Genomic DNA, 20126 nt, shown 5'->3' on the forward strand with positions numbered 1-20126 from the left:
TAGCTCAATATATCTCCTGCCGCTTTTACTTGCTAATTAGTTAGCACCAGACTGATGAGCAACAGCACAGTATTTTAAGAACAGGAAGCACCCATTATTTTTCCAAAAGAAAGATCTACTGGAGCTTTTTCCATGAGGAGGAAAATGATAGAATACCACCTCTTGCAAATTCAATATATTTACTAGGGTCTCGTTGCTTGAAGCCACTACAGTTTCAGCTATGGGAGTACTCTCTGACATGACTGCATCATGTGCAGGCAACAGTACAGCAGTTTCAACCTGTTTGTTTAAAAAACAAAAACACAAACAAAAATAAATATACAGCAGTTACTAGGGTCCTGAGAATGAGGAAAATAAAAGTCTAGATTGCAAATTAGCCTTGCATCACCCTTTTCCTTGTTGCTCTTCTCGATACTGTTGCAGATTCCCTAGAAAATGCCTGCAGAAGTCCACTTTTTGAAGCTCCACTTCTCCAGAATGTCTCAGTAACTTCATCTTGAGAATAGTTCTAATTAAGCATCAAACAATTAGCAAGTATATGAAAGCCATGTCCCTACAGTAAATTGCTATAATCAAATGCTACAATGGTATACATGCAAATTCCCAGGATAGATTTAGAAATAGGCTGCTTGACTCCTTAAAATGGCACATTAGATTTGGAAAGCTGACAAAGAAGTATTCTCTCATCACCTGCTATAAAGGAAAACTCTGTTTCTGACACAAATAAAACAAATGGAAGTTTGTTAGAAATCTACAATCATTATTGCTCTAAAATGAATACATACATCTATAGAAAGCTGAAGTTATGTCCCTAAGCAAGGCATATGCTGGATGCAGCTTATGAAAGTTAAGAAGTATAGGTCTCGTCAATGCTTGGCTGAGAGACCTCTGGGGAACCCTATGAATGCAGTTTTTAATTTCATGATGGAAAGGGGTGAAATATAAAATTAATAAATAAAGCTCTTTTAAGGTTTTTTCCTTGGTAATCTAGAAAATCTGTTTAGAAACCAAACAAACAAACAAACCCACAAACAAAGCACTTATAACTACAGTGGCAAACCAGTGGAGCGGTACTTACTATAACAAAACAGTCATTTGGGAATATTTGCTATATTCAGGACCCTAAAACATTAAAAAATAATCCCCTCTCAGGTAAGCAAGCTACCATTCATTTACTGGACTAAGCTGATTTTCAGATTCAGGAAACAGGGTTAGTTTTTTTCTTCCAGAGTTCTATATGCTACAATACATGTTTTCAATGAGTAAAAATGTTCTTTGAAATACTGAATTGCCTTAAACTGCTCCAGGGAGGAAACCAGATTCAGGTATAAAACCAAGTGCACTTAAAGCAAATGTTCAGCTTTCTTTGATGAGCAGTTTTACCAGTTTTTTGCCACTTGCATTAGAGGCTTAGCTGCTTCTATTTACAGCTGAGGCGTAAGGCTAGAATACAAATTAACATGTTATTCACCATCAGGAAAAGAAGTTGAATGTTTGTGGGCATAAAGAGCTGTTTATATAAGGATGAAGGAACTTACATACTTCAGACAACTTTGTTTTTAGTTGTAAGAATACGTATCTAGTAGGAAAACATAGAATTTTAGAAATTTAAACCCAATCCATGGAATGTTTGATGAATAAACTGGTATCACTGTTTCTATAAGACTGTTTCTGCTTGTCAGAGACAGATAACTGTTAGAAATGTGGCATAACATGAAGGGCTACATAAAAGTGTGCCTCCGTACAGATACAAAATAATACTAACAAGCAGGGGTCATTTCGTAGAAAAAGAGCTGCAGGAACCCATTAGCATAACTCATTAGCATGTGACACGCCCCCTGACATTGACAGAAGTGTGTCATTGGCATAGATGATTTGCACATGCCACACCCCCTGACCTCACCTATCCTGGCTCTTTTGGACCCAATCCTGGCCATTCGGGGCCGAAATTGGACTAAAATGGCAAAAAGGGGCTGAAAAGTGGCCCAAAATGGTCAGAATTGGGCCGCTGCTGAGTGGGAGAGTGATCCACCACCCATAAGAGGCCTGATCCTGGCCATTTTGGGACAAATCCTGGCTGTTTTAGGCCCAATCCAGGCCAAAACGGGCCCAAAATGGCCAAAAACCAGGTGGGCGGGGCCACCTGACATATGACCTCTTTGGAGAACTACCGGAACTGCATTCCTGCGCGTTCCCCCTCAAAATGAGCCCTGCTAACAAGTGACATTTTGTAAAACATGATTATTAGACACTCTTATCTATCTCATACTGAAGTCAATAAATAATTCAAGCTTCAGTTCCATATTTAATATTCCTCTGAGAATAGTCTGCTACTGCTGGAGAGTCATGTAGATTTAGGAGATACTGGTACATAGGGAAGACTTGTCAGTTGGCATCACTGGCTTTGTGGAAAGATGACAAGAAGAATAATACCATCACATTAATCTCCAAATTTATTAATGTAATGAGTAGCCCCCGCTTCAGCCTTTTAAAAGACCTGAATGTTAGTGTCAGGCATGCATCTGAACGACAGGTTTTTATATTCTGAACAGAGGCCATCACTCTTCTCCCTGTCTTCTTTACAAAAGGCCTACATGTCAGCACTTCCCAAGTCCGTATGATTCTTCAGACAGGAAGGGACAAATGGTCTCAAGATCATGACCTAAAACTTTTACTGCTTTGTTTTTCAAAATCCAATCTGATGAAAAGTTTTGAATCACTTTTGGTTGGCATGTTTTGAATCACTTTTGGTTGGCATGTTCAGATGATGTACCTTTGGTATTCTCTTGTCTGATTTATATGGATTCCTTTTGGCTTGTGGAGCCTGAGGAAGAGGACAAGATCCTTGGAGAGGCGAGGACTACTACCTGTGCTCTCAACCCTTGCCCTTCTTGGCTGATAAAAGCTGACAGAGGGGACTCACCCAGTGGGGAAGAGGCGTGGTAAATGCTCCCTTGATAGTAGGAGTTGTGCCACCCCTGCACAAGGATGCAGTGACTAGACCTGTTTTGAAAAAGCCCTCCCTGAGCCCTAGCATGCTGGAGAACTTCCAGACAGTCTCCAATCTTCCATTCTTAGGTAAGATGTGAGAGTGGGTGGTTGCTTTCCAGCTCCAAGGGCTCTTGGAAGAGACTGATTTTCTGGACCCATTTCAATCTGGCTTCAGGGTTTGGAACAGACTGTTTTGGTTACCTTGGTTGATAACCTCAACTGAGAACTAGATGTAGGAATATGACCCTGCTAGCTCTCTCAGCTCTGCTAGCTCTCTTACAATTGACAATTGCTGAGCCACCCCTTGGTGCTGGGACTAAGGAGCACTGTGTTACAGTGGTTCAAGTCCTATCTGAGAGGCTGCTCTCAGAGTGCCTCTTGGCCACTTGCCTGTGGGGTTCTACAAAATTCAGTCTTATCCCCCATGATATTTAATATCTATATGAAGTCACTGGAAGTGGTCATCAGGTTTGGGCTCCGATACCACAAATATTCCATCTAATTCCAAGGATGCTGTTGATGTTCTGAACTGGTGCTTGGAGTCAGTAATGGGCTGAATGAGGAAGAACTAGCTGAAACTGAATCCTAACAAGACAGTTTCTCCAGGTTAGAAGAAAGATAGACCAGGAACCTGAGATCTCTCCTGTCTTGGATGGGGTTATATTTCCCTTGAGAAGCCAGGTTTGCACCTTGGGAGTGCTGCTTGACATAGCAATCACCTTAAAAAACCAGGTAGCTGCGTGGTTTGGAGAGCTTTTGCCCAGCTTCGGTCAATGCATCAGCTGCGTGCACTTCTGGCTTAGTTAGATGTAGCCACATCTAGATTGGACTATTGCAATGCATTCTACTTGGGGCTACCCTTGAAGAGTGTTTGAAAGCTACAGCTAGTGCAGAATGCTGTGGCTAGACTGCTGGTTGGGCCCATCTATCAGGAGCAAGTGACCCCAATATTACAGCAATTATACTGGCTACAAATCTGCTCCTGAGCCTACATCATAAGTTCATGCCTGGGAATAAAGATCACAGGGAGTGGCCCTCCTGACTGTCCCATCAGCTAAAGGAGGTTTCTTGGTGGGTACACAAGAGGGACTTTTCAGTACAGTCCCACGATTATGGAACAGCATCCTCATGGAGGTGTGCATGGTCTTCTCACAGCTGATCTTCAGGAGGCAACCGCTTTTAATTAACTTCGTGTTTATGTAGAGCGGCTGTCCTGAACTGGGTTTTTAAATTGTTTTTTTTTTTTATTAATTGTATTCTTATTTTATTCTGCAAGACAGAAAGGTGGCTAATGAATATTTTAAATAAAAAGGATTTTTCATTGATTTAATTTTGGGAATTTTTCTTTGGATCAACATGGCAACCTGGTGATACTTTATTCATTTTTATTATAGTTGATCAGTGGAAGTATTTTAAATTGCGTGAAAACCCACGTAAATGTTTCGGTTTTAATACTGAATTTGTTTAACATGTCTGATATTTATTCTCAAATTAAAGAGGCATAGTTTTAGTTTCAGCCAACCTAATTATTAAGTGTTCCTAAGACTGAGGCTTCAGTATACAGGAGCTCTCTCCAAACACAATTAGCTAAGTCTTTTGTGATCTTACTCAAAAAATCAGATTTAAACACCAGTAATAAAAGTTAAGAATTTCTGAAACATGCCAAAATTCAAAAGGAAGATATTAATTGGACAATTACGCATCACTAATCCTACTTCCTAAGCTTGCTGTTTCATCACATGTGGATTTCAATCACAAACCACATATTAACAGAAAGTTAACCTTTGGGGGGAGGGGTTTCAGGGAAAAGGCATGCCCCACTTCCAATATACTTCAAGAGGTCCAAACACCTGGAATCTACTTCAGGTAGTGACAGCAATACTCTACTGCATCTCTAGGTCTTAATTCTCATCCACAGTTCCTAATTCCAGGATGCTCTAGCATTGCATATATGTATCGGGTTCAAGCTCTTGAGGTAACTTAGAAAAGAAGTGATAGTAGCTGGGGAAGGAGGGGCACATCAGATGTGCACCATGAGGCACATGACAACCCCTCCTTCAAACTTTCCCATGCATCTAAAACATACCCCTCTGCCTCAGTAGCACTCATATTTTGGAATACAGAGTACCTTCCTGCTTACCTAGCCCTGAACCACAACAGTCAGAGTGATAGGTTGTAGTGATAGGCTGCTGAAGTTCAGGACTCAGGGAAGCAGGAAGTTACTCATGTAGCTCCCAAGCTCAGTAGTCTCACACTACTGTACTGGTGCACGGAAGGGGAGATTTTCCAACTATTTATATCCCCCAAACCCACTGGCAACTTCTTATGAGCCTTTAATTATGTGACCCAAACACCTTGTTAAGACAAGACTTTGTCTTTTGAAAGTTTATAACTTACACCTTAGTATGCATGCAGAGCACTGGTCAGAGTAATTTGAGGGCACATGACACAGCAATGTTGCTGAAACTAGATAGGCTTGGATCAGTATTAGTACAAAACAAAAGTTACTCTTGAGGAATAGTTTTGTTGCGATTCGCTGATAAGAAAATAGCTTCAATATAATGATACCTGGTTATGTTCAGGAATTCTCCGTTGCTTAACTGTTACTGGAACCTTTGTTTTGCCCTTCAGTGGTTCTCTCTTCTCAAGTTTGAGCTCTATCTTTGGATCTGGGAACAAATGTCATTTTAGTCTTTTGTAGCTCAATATTCTACTGTTACAAGAAAGTGTTGCCACTTTTTAAAAAATTATATGAATATTTTCCAAACATCACTGTAAGAAGTTATGCTAAAGGCTGAAGCATAACCACTGTAAATGACCATTAAGACCCTAGACTGTAAGTTAAAACCTCTTTGGTCTTTACACAATACAAAACAGATGTTATGGACTGGACAGGTGGGGGGTGACTGCAGTGAGGGTATAAGAGGCAGAAAGGTAATTTTCCTCCTCCTTCCTCACTGTATTCCCCACATCCCATGTGTGCCCACGGAGGTCCTGTGACTGTGGAATTAACTTTCCAAGGATCATCAGGAACTGATATGGGAGAGGGGGGGAGAGGAACAAGGGAAAAGATGTCTTACTGTCAGTGCCTTAGAATTCAAACCATTATTCGAAATTGTACCTGCAAAACACACACACATACAGCTGAAGAATTCAGAAAGTGATGAAGAAAGGTTGTAAGAGCCAGCATGGTATAATGGTTAGAGTGTCAGCCTTGGGTATGGGAAATGCAGGTATGGCTCTCCAATCTACCTTGGATGCTTGTTAGATCACTGGACTACTCACACTCTCAGCCTAGTCTACCTTACAGGGTTGCTGTGAGGATAAATTTGAGGACTGAAGAACAATGTAAGCAGCTTTAGATCCCCAGGAGAAAGGTTGGGTAAAATAAAAAAAAGAAGTTCCAGGCTTATTCATCTCACTCTCCTGCATGTACAGACTGGGTCTCAGAAGAGGCATTAGACAGAAAGTACAGATAGTGATTGTAAAACTGTTTCCATCTACTACTACTAAGAAAGTCTTACAACCAATGCTAATTAAGAAATACCATATGTTAAGAATTTGGCATAAGAAAAGCAAGCTTACTAATTATCCAGCCATTTGAATCTTGAGAACATTAACACTAGAGAGAAAACCTAGCAAATGTGTGCTCAGCAATGATTCCTAAAATTCAGCTAATGGTCACTAAATGTTGTCCCACTGGCAATAGATAATGCTAGCTGTTAAATGCAATATTCTTATCTGATTTTTCTTAAGAGGATTAATTTCAAAACTGAATGATTCAAAACTTTTGTACAATTTTACAGATACAACTGAACACACAGCTAGCAAAGACAATGGCTTCACTGAGCCATTCAAAAGTGCATACAGTTTACGCATATAGCAAGGAATGGACAACTCCCTGCCCATGTATACAGTACAAGAGTATACTAGAGTACAGGTGTATGGTAGTATACATGATCAAAACACTTTTTTGCAACATTCCCAACTCTACATACAAAGTATATGTCAGGATTGTTGCCCACTGTCCCTCCATATTGTTACCCAGCTTAAGATATGTTGCAATAGCCTCATGCACCTGTTCCCTTGTTGCTTTCCAGATTCCAGGACGGTTGAGCCCTTATCTTGGATGGCTCGCCACAGCGGCCTTGGGACGGCTCCTTCCCATTCTGCTACTGATTATGTTAGGCTGGGAGAACTGGAGGGGTGGGGGACACGGAGAAGGGTTGATATAATGTATCGTGTACTCAATGCATCATTCTTAACAAGAGACCTGTGTACAGCCAGACGCCTTTAATTGCTTCTGTGTAACCTATGGACATATGTATGGCGAAGCCTGTGATCTCTCAATAAAAACCCATTGACTCAAGAGAGCTTGGATTTCTTGCTGCAAGGGTGGGGAGTCACCTTCAATGTATCCTGTCTTCCATAGACTGACAGTATTCTTGGATATAATTTTAAATACTGTATAAGGGAGTGTTTGAGGGCAGGCTGGAATGTATAAACCAACTCTTCTGTATCCATATAGAGCTGTTTGAGTGTTGACTGAACATGACTAACCAAATCTACTCTTAAGACAAGAAATTAATTTCTATGAGGAAAAAGGAAATTCTAGACACTGAAAGATGTGCATTAAAAGAGATCTTTATATCTTAGGTTCCATTCTCATGTTATATTTTCCCAAACACACAGAAAGCAAGAGCAGACATGGCACTCAGGCTTATTTTCTTCTATCTGCCATTTTTCCTCACTGACTGCACAATGTTATGCCTGATGTCAGAGATGCCACATTCAAATAAACTAAGGGTCTCTCAGCTTGGATGCTATCTTTTACACTTTGTAAAAATATCAGAGGCAGAGAGAAAGCATGCAAGTTCAAGACCTGTTCATGATCACTTAGTATGCAAAGAGAATACATAAATAATAGATGAATAGTTCCTAGATGTCAAATCCACATCTCTTTGATCTTATTTTTACCTTCTTCATTGTCACTGTATTGATCGGAATCATTATTTCCATTCTGCTTGTTGTTCTCTGCTGAAGAAGAAACTGTTGGTGTAGGTATCAAAGACCTCAACTCTTGGGTCTGTTCTTTCAACTTCAGTAGTTTTTTCTCATAAAGTTTCCTTGTAGTAGCTGTAGCAGGACAGGAAAAGTAGCAGGAGACAAGAAGTTCATACACAAGTGCGTGAAGTTTATCATTCTACATACCCACATTTATTCGGCCATTTACCTAAATTAATAAGCAATGATGTGTGGATATGCAAGCAGCATTTTGAGACTGATATGCTTCAATAGCTTCTGGCAAATTATTCCCACTATGGGAACGTCAGACTAGAAGGCTAAAACAAAAATCTGTAAACATTAGAGAACCTCAGACGTATCAAGACCACAAGTACAGGGAACCTTGACATGGATAGTCTAAACACACATTAAAGAAGAAGAAAAAAGCTACCAGACAAGTAAGAAAAAGCACATTCTTCCTGAAAGCGTTTAGGTTCATGATTGCTTCATGAAATGGCAGGAAGCATTTGGGGAACATGAAAGGACCAGTATACAGAAAGAATGAAGTGTTGTTTGCGGAGCTGAGAATACACTGTTGAAAGGAGGGGGGTGGAATCCTGTACAGAAATCTGGGTCTTCAGTGAAGAGGGGGCTCAAGAGTCAGAAAAGCACACTTTAATACAGCAGATCGTAAGTATATTGTATACCTTATGATCTGCTGTATTAAAGTGTGCTACCTTGTAGTATTTCACTGGCTGCTTGGATATTACTTCAATTCAAATTTAACAAGGGTTAGTAAAGAATACCATCAAGTACTACATAGCAACTTTTAATTTGCTATCTGCAATTATCCAAGCACCTAACATTTTGCTATCAGAGGTAGAGCAGCATCTGGCTCCTCTCAATTTGGTTCTCTTCTTGGAGAAGAGGGTAAAATATTCATCCAGCAATATTGAGAAGGAGTGGTAAGACAGAGATGATTTGCTTGTTTCACTGCAAAATACTTAAGCATTGCTAAAAAGCAATAGAAAAACACTGTAAACCAAAACAAATTAACCAGCCAATCACTATTTCAGAATTCCAGCTCCCCCCCCCCCCCCCACAATGAAAAACTAACTTTGGTGTGAGCTGAAATGGCATCATCTTTATGTATATATATATATTCATTTCTTTGCTTGCTTTATGCTTTTTAAAAACAATCACATACAATGCCTTTATTTTACTTTGATGAAGGGCTGGAGAGGCAGCATGTCTTTTTTTGCCTTGCTATTGGAAGAGGTCTCTTTAGTATTAAAGCTGGCCATTTGATCAGTCACCCAAAAAATTGATAAGTTGACTGGTCACATTTTTAAATAATCATTACTGTTATAACATAATACACTTAGTTTTGAATCACTATACACTGACTTTAGTGTAGGTAACCAGGCCATTTGGCAAAATACTCTATTTAAGTAATCAAATAGGACAATATTAATTTATATTTAGCAAATTCATGTAGTGGCGTGTAGGTAAGAAATTAGCATTTTAATTCCATGGGAAAGCTGGGAAAGGCATGACTGACATGCTAGTTAAACGTCAGGAGTACTGTTGTCATTCCAGCAATAGTGGAACAATGCTTTCAATATTTAATAAAAATGATAATCAAGCCCTTTCTCATCCGGTATTAAAAGGGCTGAGGGAGGAAAAGAATGGAAGGTTCTCTGCAACTGCAAGCTGTTGGCTGGCTCTTTGTCCCTTTAAATTGTAAATGGTCATTATTTTCTATGGTTTCAGGCAGGTAGCTGAAGGCCAGAAAATAATTACCCTATAAAATTATCTAACGGCTAATGGCCAGTAGACCTTACTTCCAGACTGCTAAGGGCAGATCTACCAGCCTTACCCGCTACTCCATGCCCACATTCCAGGCCTCTTTGCATCTTCTGGGTGCCATTGCCAGCAGAACATGCCCCTGCCCCAACCCTAGGAGAATGGCAGGCAGGCCAATGGCCATGCTCGTTTCAACATCAGCAAGGCTTGGCGGCAGTAATAATGTCGGATTCAGGAATTATTTTGAGAAGACAGCAGCAGCACTGGATATTGCTGACCCAACACTCCAAAATATTGTGCATGTTATCAAGTGGGCAATATCTGATGCACACCCCTAAATTAGCACCCTTCTCCCCAACAATTCTCCCAAAATGCTTCATAATAACCACCTACCCACAATAGGACCAGGGTTCACACCATATCTCATAAGTTGTTCTTTGAGTTCTTCATTACCAAGTTCTGTTACATCTATATCATCCTGCTCATCTAGACTTGGTTTGTCTGTTTTCTTTGTTGCTTTCTGTGAAGAGATAAGATAGCCAATTTTTTTACAAGTACTGGAAAAACTGGATCAATACTTTATTATACCAGTAACATATAAACATCAAAAATATTTTCCCAGAAAAACTCATAGGATCCATTGGCTTTCTTTATTAAACAAAGCTAGTGGGAGTCACTGAAACCTTCTGACCAACATTTCATGTGTTTCTATATTATGATATAACAGACCCAAAACGGTCAAGAGGAACCACAATGTTTAAACAGTCAGCTACAAAAAGAACACAGTGACAAAGGTTGTCAAATACAAGAAGTTATAAGTTTGTTCTTATCTATTATGTATTTTTACAAATAAATAATCCAGTTTACAATACATACAATCCAGTCAACATACGTGTTCAAATTTCCACCTCATTGTTATGTGTTATATCCAGGTAAATATAACTCATGTACAATCAATTAAAACCCCAAGCCTCTCCTGTAATCTTCCTCCGACAAGCTTCCAGATTATTACTCATTTTGGCATCTTCCTCAGAAGAGGAATTAATACTTATAAATTATACCAGTATCAAAACATAAAGCCAAGCAAAAATCATTACACAGACAGCACCAATCAACAATTCCTCCAAGAGTCTGAACTTCAGATGGTTATTCTCAGGCTTTACCAATGAGAATAACTGTCTGAAGTTTACTCTTGGAGGAATTGTCCCCTTTTTGCTGGGGTTAAGGTTTGTTAATCTCAATTTTAAACGCAGTACTTCCACATACGAATTCATGCACTTAAACAACTACACATTATATTAAGTGACCTGTCTAATAATCACTACATTCAAAAGGTTTGTACCCAACTGCACTCAGTGTAGACTGGACTACTGTTATTACAATTTACAGTAAGAAGCACAAGGGACAAAATAGGTAGCCTAGCCAACCAAGACTCAATGTTATGAAGCAGGATACTTGCCATTACAACAAGTAGCCAATAAGAGGCACCAAAGTCAACAGAGCTGAGCTTTCCTTACAAGGGATTCTCTGTGCTGGGACAGGCCAGCACCAGGCAAGCTGCTTTGGTGCCTTGTTAAACAGGGATCCTAGATAGAAATAAGAAATAAAATTGGGGGTAGGGGGAACCCAGCCTTGCAATACTTCTGAAGAAATAAAGGAGATATTTTTGATAATTTTCTGAACAGAAGTTGCACCTTATTTGTAAGGGGAAGAAAAACTAATCTACGATGGTTACAGAAATGTAAGCTCTCATCTGCTCAATAGGTGTTATCAGACTGTTTATACTACTTCAAGCAATCCAACAACCAACTGATCAATCATGAAAAGTAATCATAAACAATCCTTTCAAGATGTTCTTACTTCAGCTTATCTACTGAATATCACAATTCCATTGTTCAGATAAAAGCATGAAGTTTAAATGGAATGCTGCTGCAGAATTTTTGTAGAAAGACTTTTTTTCTGATTTTTTTTGAAAGGGGATGGAACTTTGGGGGGAAATTGAAATATATACAATACTTACTTTCCTATCAAACCCATTTTGTTGCTTTAATATCATAAAATGCATAATTTAGATAGCCTATAAAATTGTATCACTGGCATATTTATGGAAATGCCTCAATTTTCCACAAGCAAAACTGCATGTATACCCAGTACTAAAGAAGTAGCTGCAAACTTCTGCACCCTAGGCTATCTTTAGGCATTTTGCTCATTCCAAAAGTAAATGAAACACACACCCACACTTTCCTACAGAGGAGATTTTTCAGTGCCCCCAAAGATGTTTGAAAACAAAGTCCTCAGATTCCTCCTCTCCTCCTAATGTTGTTGACTGAGGAAAATTTTGTCTCAATTTTTCCCCCCAGTTTTTCCAAAAGGGAAAAAAAAGTTTCATTAGTATTTCAAAGTTCCCCAAAATTTCTAGTGGAAGAAATGAGAAGAGTCCTCATTCATCCTATACATTTTAAACAGAAATTTTTTAAAAGTGTTTTACTCATTTTAAAGAAAAAAATCATGGAGGGTTTTTCCCCGTTATCCCAAAGTTTCCATTGGACAAATCAAAGAAAGGCCTTGGGAAAAAATCCCCTTCCCTCTTCATAGCACACTCTTCTCCACACTACCATAAGTCACGAACCTCATCTCTCAATCACGGACCCGCCCCCCTCACCCTACTCACAAACCTCTGTGTCGTTCCGTCTCAGAGTATCTGTTAACCCACATGGGACTGCTATGGGACTGCATTAAATACTTCTCAGTTAAGCCATTTTCTTTCCAGGGTTGAGCTTGTTCTTCCAGTCTGCAACAGAAGCTGGTCACGCATACTACTGATTGGCTCACCCTTAACACCACAAACCACCTGCTTGCACTCTCAGAACAATTTGGCAGCTTTTTAAAAAGCCTGAGAGGATGAGAGGGAGAACCAACTATTTTAGTATTGTCCTGCCCAGAACTTGGAGCAATGCTGGCATGGTTGGAAACCACAACCTGGGTTTCTCAGGTAATACAGGAAGGCGCTGTACTGTATTTGCTTCCACAGCACCAGCATCATACAAAAAAAGGTGTTACTCAGATATTCTTAACCCACTGTCTGTGGCTTTTTTCACCTACTCTGTATTTAGCAAAGACATAATATTCTTCAGTGGAAAACTTTTTCATTTCTAAACATTCAGTGGTTTATAACATTAACATGAATGGATACTATTACCAATACAATACTTGGCAAAACTGTAATTAACATTTTTTGAGTGATTATTCCTAGGAATTGCACGCGAGAGAGAGCGAGAGCGAGAGAGAATATATATAACTGATGTGTAAACTGGGGTGTGTGGGGATAAAAACACAAATACACACAATAATCCAAATAATAATCAAGTTATGAAACCACTTAATTACCAATGGTTTTAACCTGCACAAGCAAAATTCTTACTTATGCCTCCTCCTCCCATTGTGGATGAGATACTGTAATAATTGACATAATATAGAGCTAAGAAGTAATGCACATGATAAGGTGTGACAGTGACCACATTGGACATGAGTTATATTCTGCTGAAATAGATGACTGGATAGCCACATTCTCAAGATATCATGCCCAATTCTTTGAGCATGCTAAAATTAGTATGCTAGCAGTTTTCAGTGCTTTTGGGGATTCCTCCCTCAGATTTAAATCATGTAAGAGTATACATGCATTACCAGTATTATTCCAATAAAATAACTTCCACATAAAGCTTTGGATTTGTTTGAATACTGAAACCGTATTTTACATTTCTTTCCCCCCCTCCCAAAGTTTCACCCTAAGTATATGTTACAATTGGGACATAAAATTACATAAGATACTTTAAAAATTTCTTTATGAAATAATAAAATAAACATGCTACATCAGTTTACACTCCAATTAGGACCTCAGATAGTTTCCCAGAACCAATTCTAGTTTTTCCAGAAAGGTCACATTACTGGATTTGAAGCCACAATGGGCAACATCTTATGCTGTGCAAGCTTGTTCTGTATATACATTGTAGAGAAGAAGCCTCTTTAATCAACTGCAGCACATGCAACCAAAAGTGCAATTATAAGTAAGTTACATCTTTCTAACCCAATGGACTATGAAGCAGGTATAACTTAGTATTGCACTGTAAGATTCTCAGTCATTTATAAATCATTTTCACTGCTGTCTATAATGATCAAGACAAATCTGTGAGTCTGTATCTACACATACCAGATTTATAGATAGTTTCAGGCATGTAGCAATGTTGGTCTGCAGTAGAAGAGCACAATTCTGGTCCAATAGAACCTTATCTAGTTAGTCTAAGTGCTATGAGACCTGAATCTTGCAGATTTATATAGAAACTGCCTTTAAGTTGAGTTCCTCCCTGTTACATGCCTACATGATCCTGTTTTCTAAACTCATTATATTCCTAAATATGCTGATGGACTCTGATGATGAAGTACTTTACAGAGTCTTTCTGGCATTTACTACTATTAAAGATCTGCACTGTTTTATTAGACACGACAATAAAGATTATACCCATACAAATATTCTTGGGAGAGTGACTTTTAGACTTATTAACAGCCAAAAGCCAGCAAAATAGAGCATGCAAGAAAATCTCAGTTCCATCATATATAATTTCCATGCAAGCATCTATACAGCAGAATTATCCACTTTTCACCATTCATTTTATTAACACGCATTGCCTGTTGCCCAAAATTAAACTTACACCAAACAGAATAGGTTTACAAAAACAGGACAATACTCAGCGTATCATTCCCAGACCACTCTAAATTTAAGCCAGAGAGACCAGAGACGTACCCCAAGTCTTGGTCTTCCAAAAACCTATAGTAAACATTGAAGATGCATCAAAGATACCCCACTTCCAGAAATGCATATTAATAGTATGCATTCATTACAGAATGTACCCAACCTCCTTCTCCTTGTTCATACTCCTTTAATCACATTTCAAATTTATACTGTCTTCCCCTTATTCTCTTTTGAGACTTTTTGTCATTCATCCCTACTCCTGTTGTAAAGCTGTCTATGCCTATGGCTATCACTACATCCTCTGCCCGTGATTCCCATATCTTAATCACATATAGTGAAAAGAAGCATTTCCTCTTGTCTGTCCTGAATCTACTACCCATTAACTTCATTGGACGCCCTGAGTTCTAGTATTTTGGGAGAGGGAGAAAGGATTATCTCTGTCTATCCCGTGCATAATTCTTTATCAACCAACCTCCCATTAATCTCTTTTTAAACTGAGAAGTACCAGAAGTTTCAGCCTTTCCTCATAGCTGTAGCTATGTTGTAGCTGCTGTAGCATAGTGGTTAAGTGGTTGGACAGCAAATCAGCACTCTGCTGGTTTGAATCCCACTACTGCCATGAGCTCAAATCACTCCTCTCAGACCCAGCTCCCCACCTGTCTTGTGGGGATAACAACACTGACTTTCTTCACTGCTCTGAGTGGGTACTAATCAGTCCAGGAGGACAGTATATAAACACACATTATTATATGGAAGTGTTCTGAACCCCCATCAACTTGGTTGGCCAGGATGAGCTATGATGAGCTTTTTGAGATAGTGATGAAAACTGCATACAGTATTTCACATGAGGCTGCACTGTAGATCAATACAAGGTATTCAAATATTGGCAGTTTGATTTTCAGTTCCTTTCCTAATAATTCCCAGCATAGTTGCCCTTTTCATTGCGGCAGCACACTGAGTTGACCTGTTAATTGAGCTATCCACTTTGACCCCAAAGTCTTTCCCTCAGCACATTCAGACTCTATTAACATATACTTGAAGTTAGAAATTTTTTGTTCCATTGTGCATTACCTTGCACTTGCATACACTGAACTTCTGCTACAACGTTGCCCACCAAGTTTGTGGAGCGCCCTTCACAGGTGACCTTGGTTTTCACCATCCTGAATAGTTTGATGTCATCTACAAACCAGGCCACTACATTGCTCACCTGCAGTTCCAAATCTTTCATGAAAAATTGAATAGCACCAGCCCCAATACTGATCCTTGTAGGATTCCACTGCCCTCCATTGTGAGAACTGCCCGTTTATTCCAACTCTTTGCTTCCTGTCATTTAACCCATTTTTAATCTATAAGAGGACCTGTCCTCTTATTCCATGACTGCAGTGCTTATGCAGGAGTCTTTGACAAACCACCAAACTCCAGGTACTGGCTATGAAGACCAGGCAGTAGACACATTTTAATGATTACAGGTGTCTGAACATGAAGGTTGGCTCCATGAAGAATATATGTTTGCTTTAAACTACTTTGCCAACAGAAAAGCTCCACCACCAGCAGAGAGGAACTGTCACTCCAAGTGAAATACAAGATCCAGAGGGAAAAAGGAAAGAGAAGACTGATATAAATGACCCCCTTCCCTAAGCCTCAACCAGGGAAACTCACGCCATCTTCCTTGCACATGCCATATCCCTAAAACCTTCACACATATCAAAAGCAAAATTCTTATTGCTTCCACAGTATCGGTTTCAACTGGATTCCCTCTATCAAAGACCATCCTTTCCTTTCCATTCCTTTGATCCAATAATCTTGAGCAGCGGATAAGGAGTCTTCATTTCTTTAATGACTTTTAAAGATTACTATTGATTTTATGGTTTTGATTGATTCACTGTGTTTTATGAAGGTTGTTAGCCGCCCTGAGCCCATTTGTGGGGAGGCCGGGGTATAAATAAAATATTTTTTAAAAAAATTAAGGAAAATACGGTGAAGAAATACTTGGTCAAATCCAATGTGATCCTTGGGTCTCTATTCACCAGCAAATAAGGAACTATATTGTCTTTTGATACAGTAGGAGGTAGTTTAGTTAAAATAGGAGCAAGTCACAGTTCACAATAAGAATTGTAGTGAGGGCATTTCAATATCATATGGAAAACAAAAGCATCAATCTTTTCCAAGTCGCATTGACAAAGTCTATTTGAGTAATGCATATTACAATTATCTCCCATATAAAACTGCTGAAGGGGCAGCATTTAGACGTACAAGCATAAATGTTCTGCAATAGCGAGGAACTGTTGAGAGTTTAACGTAGGCTGGAATTGCTGGAGATAGAAGGATGCCAAAGAACTGGGTGGGGCATAGTCTCCGAGCACGTGTAACTGAGCTAGAGTAATCTAGATTTTTTTATACGTTTCTTGTTAATTAATAAAGATTCACTTTTCCCAAGTCTCGGTATATCATTCTTTGCTAAACCAAGATTAAATAGTTTCTTATCTATTTCTAGTATCCAACAGGAATAGTATTGGTCTTGATTTAGCTCGTAAAGAAGACCATCCTTCTTCGTGGAGAAGGCTCAGAAGGCTCACCCATATTGGGAATTCCTGATTTAGAACATTAGACACTTAACAATATACATACTTATCACTGCTGCTCCAGACAAGCAAGCAAAACCGTCCAGATGCTACAGCAACCACTGCCCCAAGAAATAATGGCAGCTACAAACCTCGTTTTTTACACTTTACAGTGCATTTGGTGCTACTACTACTACTACTACTACTACTACTACTAAAAGTACTGCTTGCAGCTATCCCAAAAATAAAACACTTATCCAACATTCAAAAGGATTTTAAAGATAAGGTGGGTGATGGGAGGGCAATTTTCAGAAAGGAATAGCCCACAGAACAGTTGCAGCAGGTACTTCCGTTTCTACTTTGTACTGTTCATCAATGTTTTGTACCCCTTTTAAACATCATTTAGCTCAACCTTGACAGCCACTTCTTCATATTTACACACCTCTCAACCCCAATTGTTCACATTTTAGCTTGGCATTCCATGATTTTTTAATACTGAAAAATGAGTCCTAGTGAACACTTTCAGATCTTAAGATAAACAAAATGAATATAGTGAGTACACTCCAAGGAAAAATGTCTTGCAATAAAGTACTCTGTAGCACTATTAGGTTTTTAAAAAGTTTTATCAGGTAAGTGTAATCTTAAGCTAGCAATAAAACATTTACACAAAATTAATCAGCAATAACCAGAAGCAACAAAAATAGCAAAGTAAACCAAGCATGTTCTGAGCATTTAAAAAAAAACCCAGAACCCTAGGTTTACACAGACAACCGTTCTAGAGCCCACAGTGGAGCTTCGAACAGGCTAGCCCAAACCTCACTTTCAACACTGACAAGCCGATCCTACGCATTTTTATTCTAAAATTCAGGGTGTTTATTCGCAAGTTAGCTTGCACAGGGTTGCAGTTCTGGCTGGCGATTGGCCTTCCACGTGGAGACCGGGTACCGGAAAGGAGTAAAGTATTACGAGCTCGGGGCCCAGGGCCAACAGCTACATCGTGCCTGGTACTTGGAAGTTCCGCAGAAGGGAAACCCCGAGATCGAGAAAGTTTGGGGAAGGAGCTACTCAACATCACCAGGAGGGGTCTGGTGACAGAGATGGACAGGAAAGGGGGAGGGGGTGCAGCTGAAAGGCCTCATCCTCACTACCACCAATACGCGTCTGGCCATAAAACACTAGCAGGGCAGTTTTCATCCCACCCACCCCCGTCACCGAAGCTCTCTCCACGCGCAGGCACCACTTCCTCTCCGCCCCCACCGTGACAAAACATGGCGCCGCCCCCTTATAGAAAGCGGGAAAACTCTGCCGCCCCCTCGGTACTTGCAGGATACATCTCTTGGCCGGGGCCTGCCGCCGACCTACCAACCCCCTTTTGCCCTACCACAGAAAAGAAACGGCGGTGCTCACCCGGCCCGTGGCCACAGTGCCGCCGCCGCCGCCTCTGTTCCTGACGGCGAGCGGGGGTGTCTCTCTTTCCTCATCGCTGGAGAAATCGGGCTGCGCCGGGACCCCGGGCGTGTTGCGAGCGGTGAGGTGCTGAAGGTAGAGCTGCACATAGACGTCCTTACGCTGCTCGCCGCCCGGCAGGCTCACATTGTTCGCTATCAGCTCGCTCTTCAGCTTCTCCTTGGTCAGCACCGACGGGTCCGCCAGGAACTCGGGCATCGCCAGGCTCGGGCTCTGCCGCCGCCCTCCCCGGAGAACGGAGGGAGACGCCAACAAAGAGGAGGTGGAGGACGGCAGGCGAGGGGTGGGGGGGCGAGCGAAGGAACAACCTGCTCAGCGCCCAACTCCTTCCTAGCGCGCACAATGAGCCGCTTCGTCCGCTCGCCAATAAAGCGCGCCCGGATTGGACGCCGGAAACGCAAAGGCGCCCTCCTATTGGCTCCGCGGCTAAGAGGAGCGGCGCCCGAGGTCCCCTCAGAATCGGCGCTTTGCGCGAGCTAGTCACGCAGTTTAAATTCAGCTAGGCGGGAGCGGAGGTTGTGCCGCCTGGGTGGTTTCCCTCCCTCCGAGCATCGATGGGCAAGAGGCGGAACCAGAACGAGGCAGCCCTGGGGAGCCTTCAGTTTAATAGTCAAAACTGTCAATAGTTTTCTTTCAAGTGAGTATATGTGTTGGTCTGCAGTAGAAGAGCAAGATTCGAGTCTAGTTGCACCTTAGAGACCAAACCAACAAGATTTCCAGGGCATGAGCTTTCGAGAATCAGAAACTGTCAGGTAATGGTTTTCTTGAGAGCATTGTTTCACGTCAGAGCAGCGTCTTTAGGTGCCATCCTAATTCCTCTTGGTAGGATTTTTTTTGTTGCGCAAAGTACCAAGCTCGCTGCATATACAACTCACCACATACATCCTCTCTATTTGCATAAACCAGAACTTCTTAAAATGCATGGTCACTAAGCGACTGCTCGTGTTCATGGTTACGCAAAAAGAAGCAACTGCCTTTTGCAACTATTGCAACACTTAAAAACCAGGCCTGCCAAGTAGGAACTGTCTCTGGGGTGCCAGAATTCTTTCTTTGAACGTTGTGCTGTCTTGATACCCATTTTCTGTTTCACAAAGAGCTTGCACTTTTTCATAGTATCTGCCTGTGGAACTACCAGTTGCTTAGATACTCGCATGTCCTTTTTTTTTTTTTTTTTTTGCAGAAGCTAGTGCTATAGGACTATGCTAGGGGGTCAACATTTGCCCAAGACTGCCTCCCCTTAAAGCTTCAAGCTGGTAATGAAGAATCTAGACCTGGTTAGCCAATAGATTTCTTGAAGGACTACTTTATGGACCAAGGCTCCCCCAAATGCTAATAGACCCTAGTTCCACTCAAGTTCTTAGTTCCTTAATTGTTCAGGGAGTACAGGTCTGCAGTGAGCAGAGCTCTTATCATGGTGAGGATGCAGGGAAAAATACAGAGGAGGAGGAATCCATTATCCATTAAAACATAAATGTTTAAAGCTATATGGGTGGGACCCTATGAAATAATTTTTAAAAATCTAATCTAGATGGAATCAGGGAATGTACAAC

General features: G+C 40.6%; 1 protein-coding gene across 4 annotated transcripts in view; it reads right to left on the minus strand.

The window, feature by feature from the left end:
• Window positions 1–18953, minus strand: part of TMPO (thymopoietin) — a 30687-nt gene extending 11734 nt beyond the window's left edge. Inside the window, exons 1-6 of one of the 4 annotated variants that reach the window (XM_054988025.1) lie at window positions 18517–18953; window positions 10195–10321; window positions 7969–8127; window positions 5560–5660; window positions 389–508; window positions 184–279 (exon numbers count right to left, since the gene is read on the minus strand). In XM_054988025.1, the coding sequence (XP_054844000.1) occupies window positions 184–279; window positions 389–508; window positions 5560–5660; window positions 7969–8127; window positions 10195–10321; window positions 18517–18774 (861 nt within the window). In that variant the 5' untranslated portion in view covers window positions 18775–18953. The remainder of the gene's footprint in view (window positions 1–183; window positions 280–388; window positions 509–5559; window positions 5661–7968; window positions 8128–10194; window positions 10322–18516) is intronic. The other 3 variants (XM_054988026.1, XM_054988028.1, XM_054988027.1) reach the window with 3 other exon arrangements.
• Window positions 18954–20126: the final 1173 nt, after the last annotated feature.

The sequence above is a fragment of the Eublepharis macularius genome, chromosome 9, assembly GCF_028583425.1.
Source record: "Eublepharis macularius isolate TG4126 chromosome 9, MPM_Emac_v1.0, whole genome shotgun sequence".
Classification (NCBI taxonomy): domain Eukaryota; kingdom Metazoa; phylum Chordata; class Lepidosauria; order Squamata; family Eublepharidae; genus Eublepharis; species Eublepharis macularius.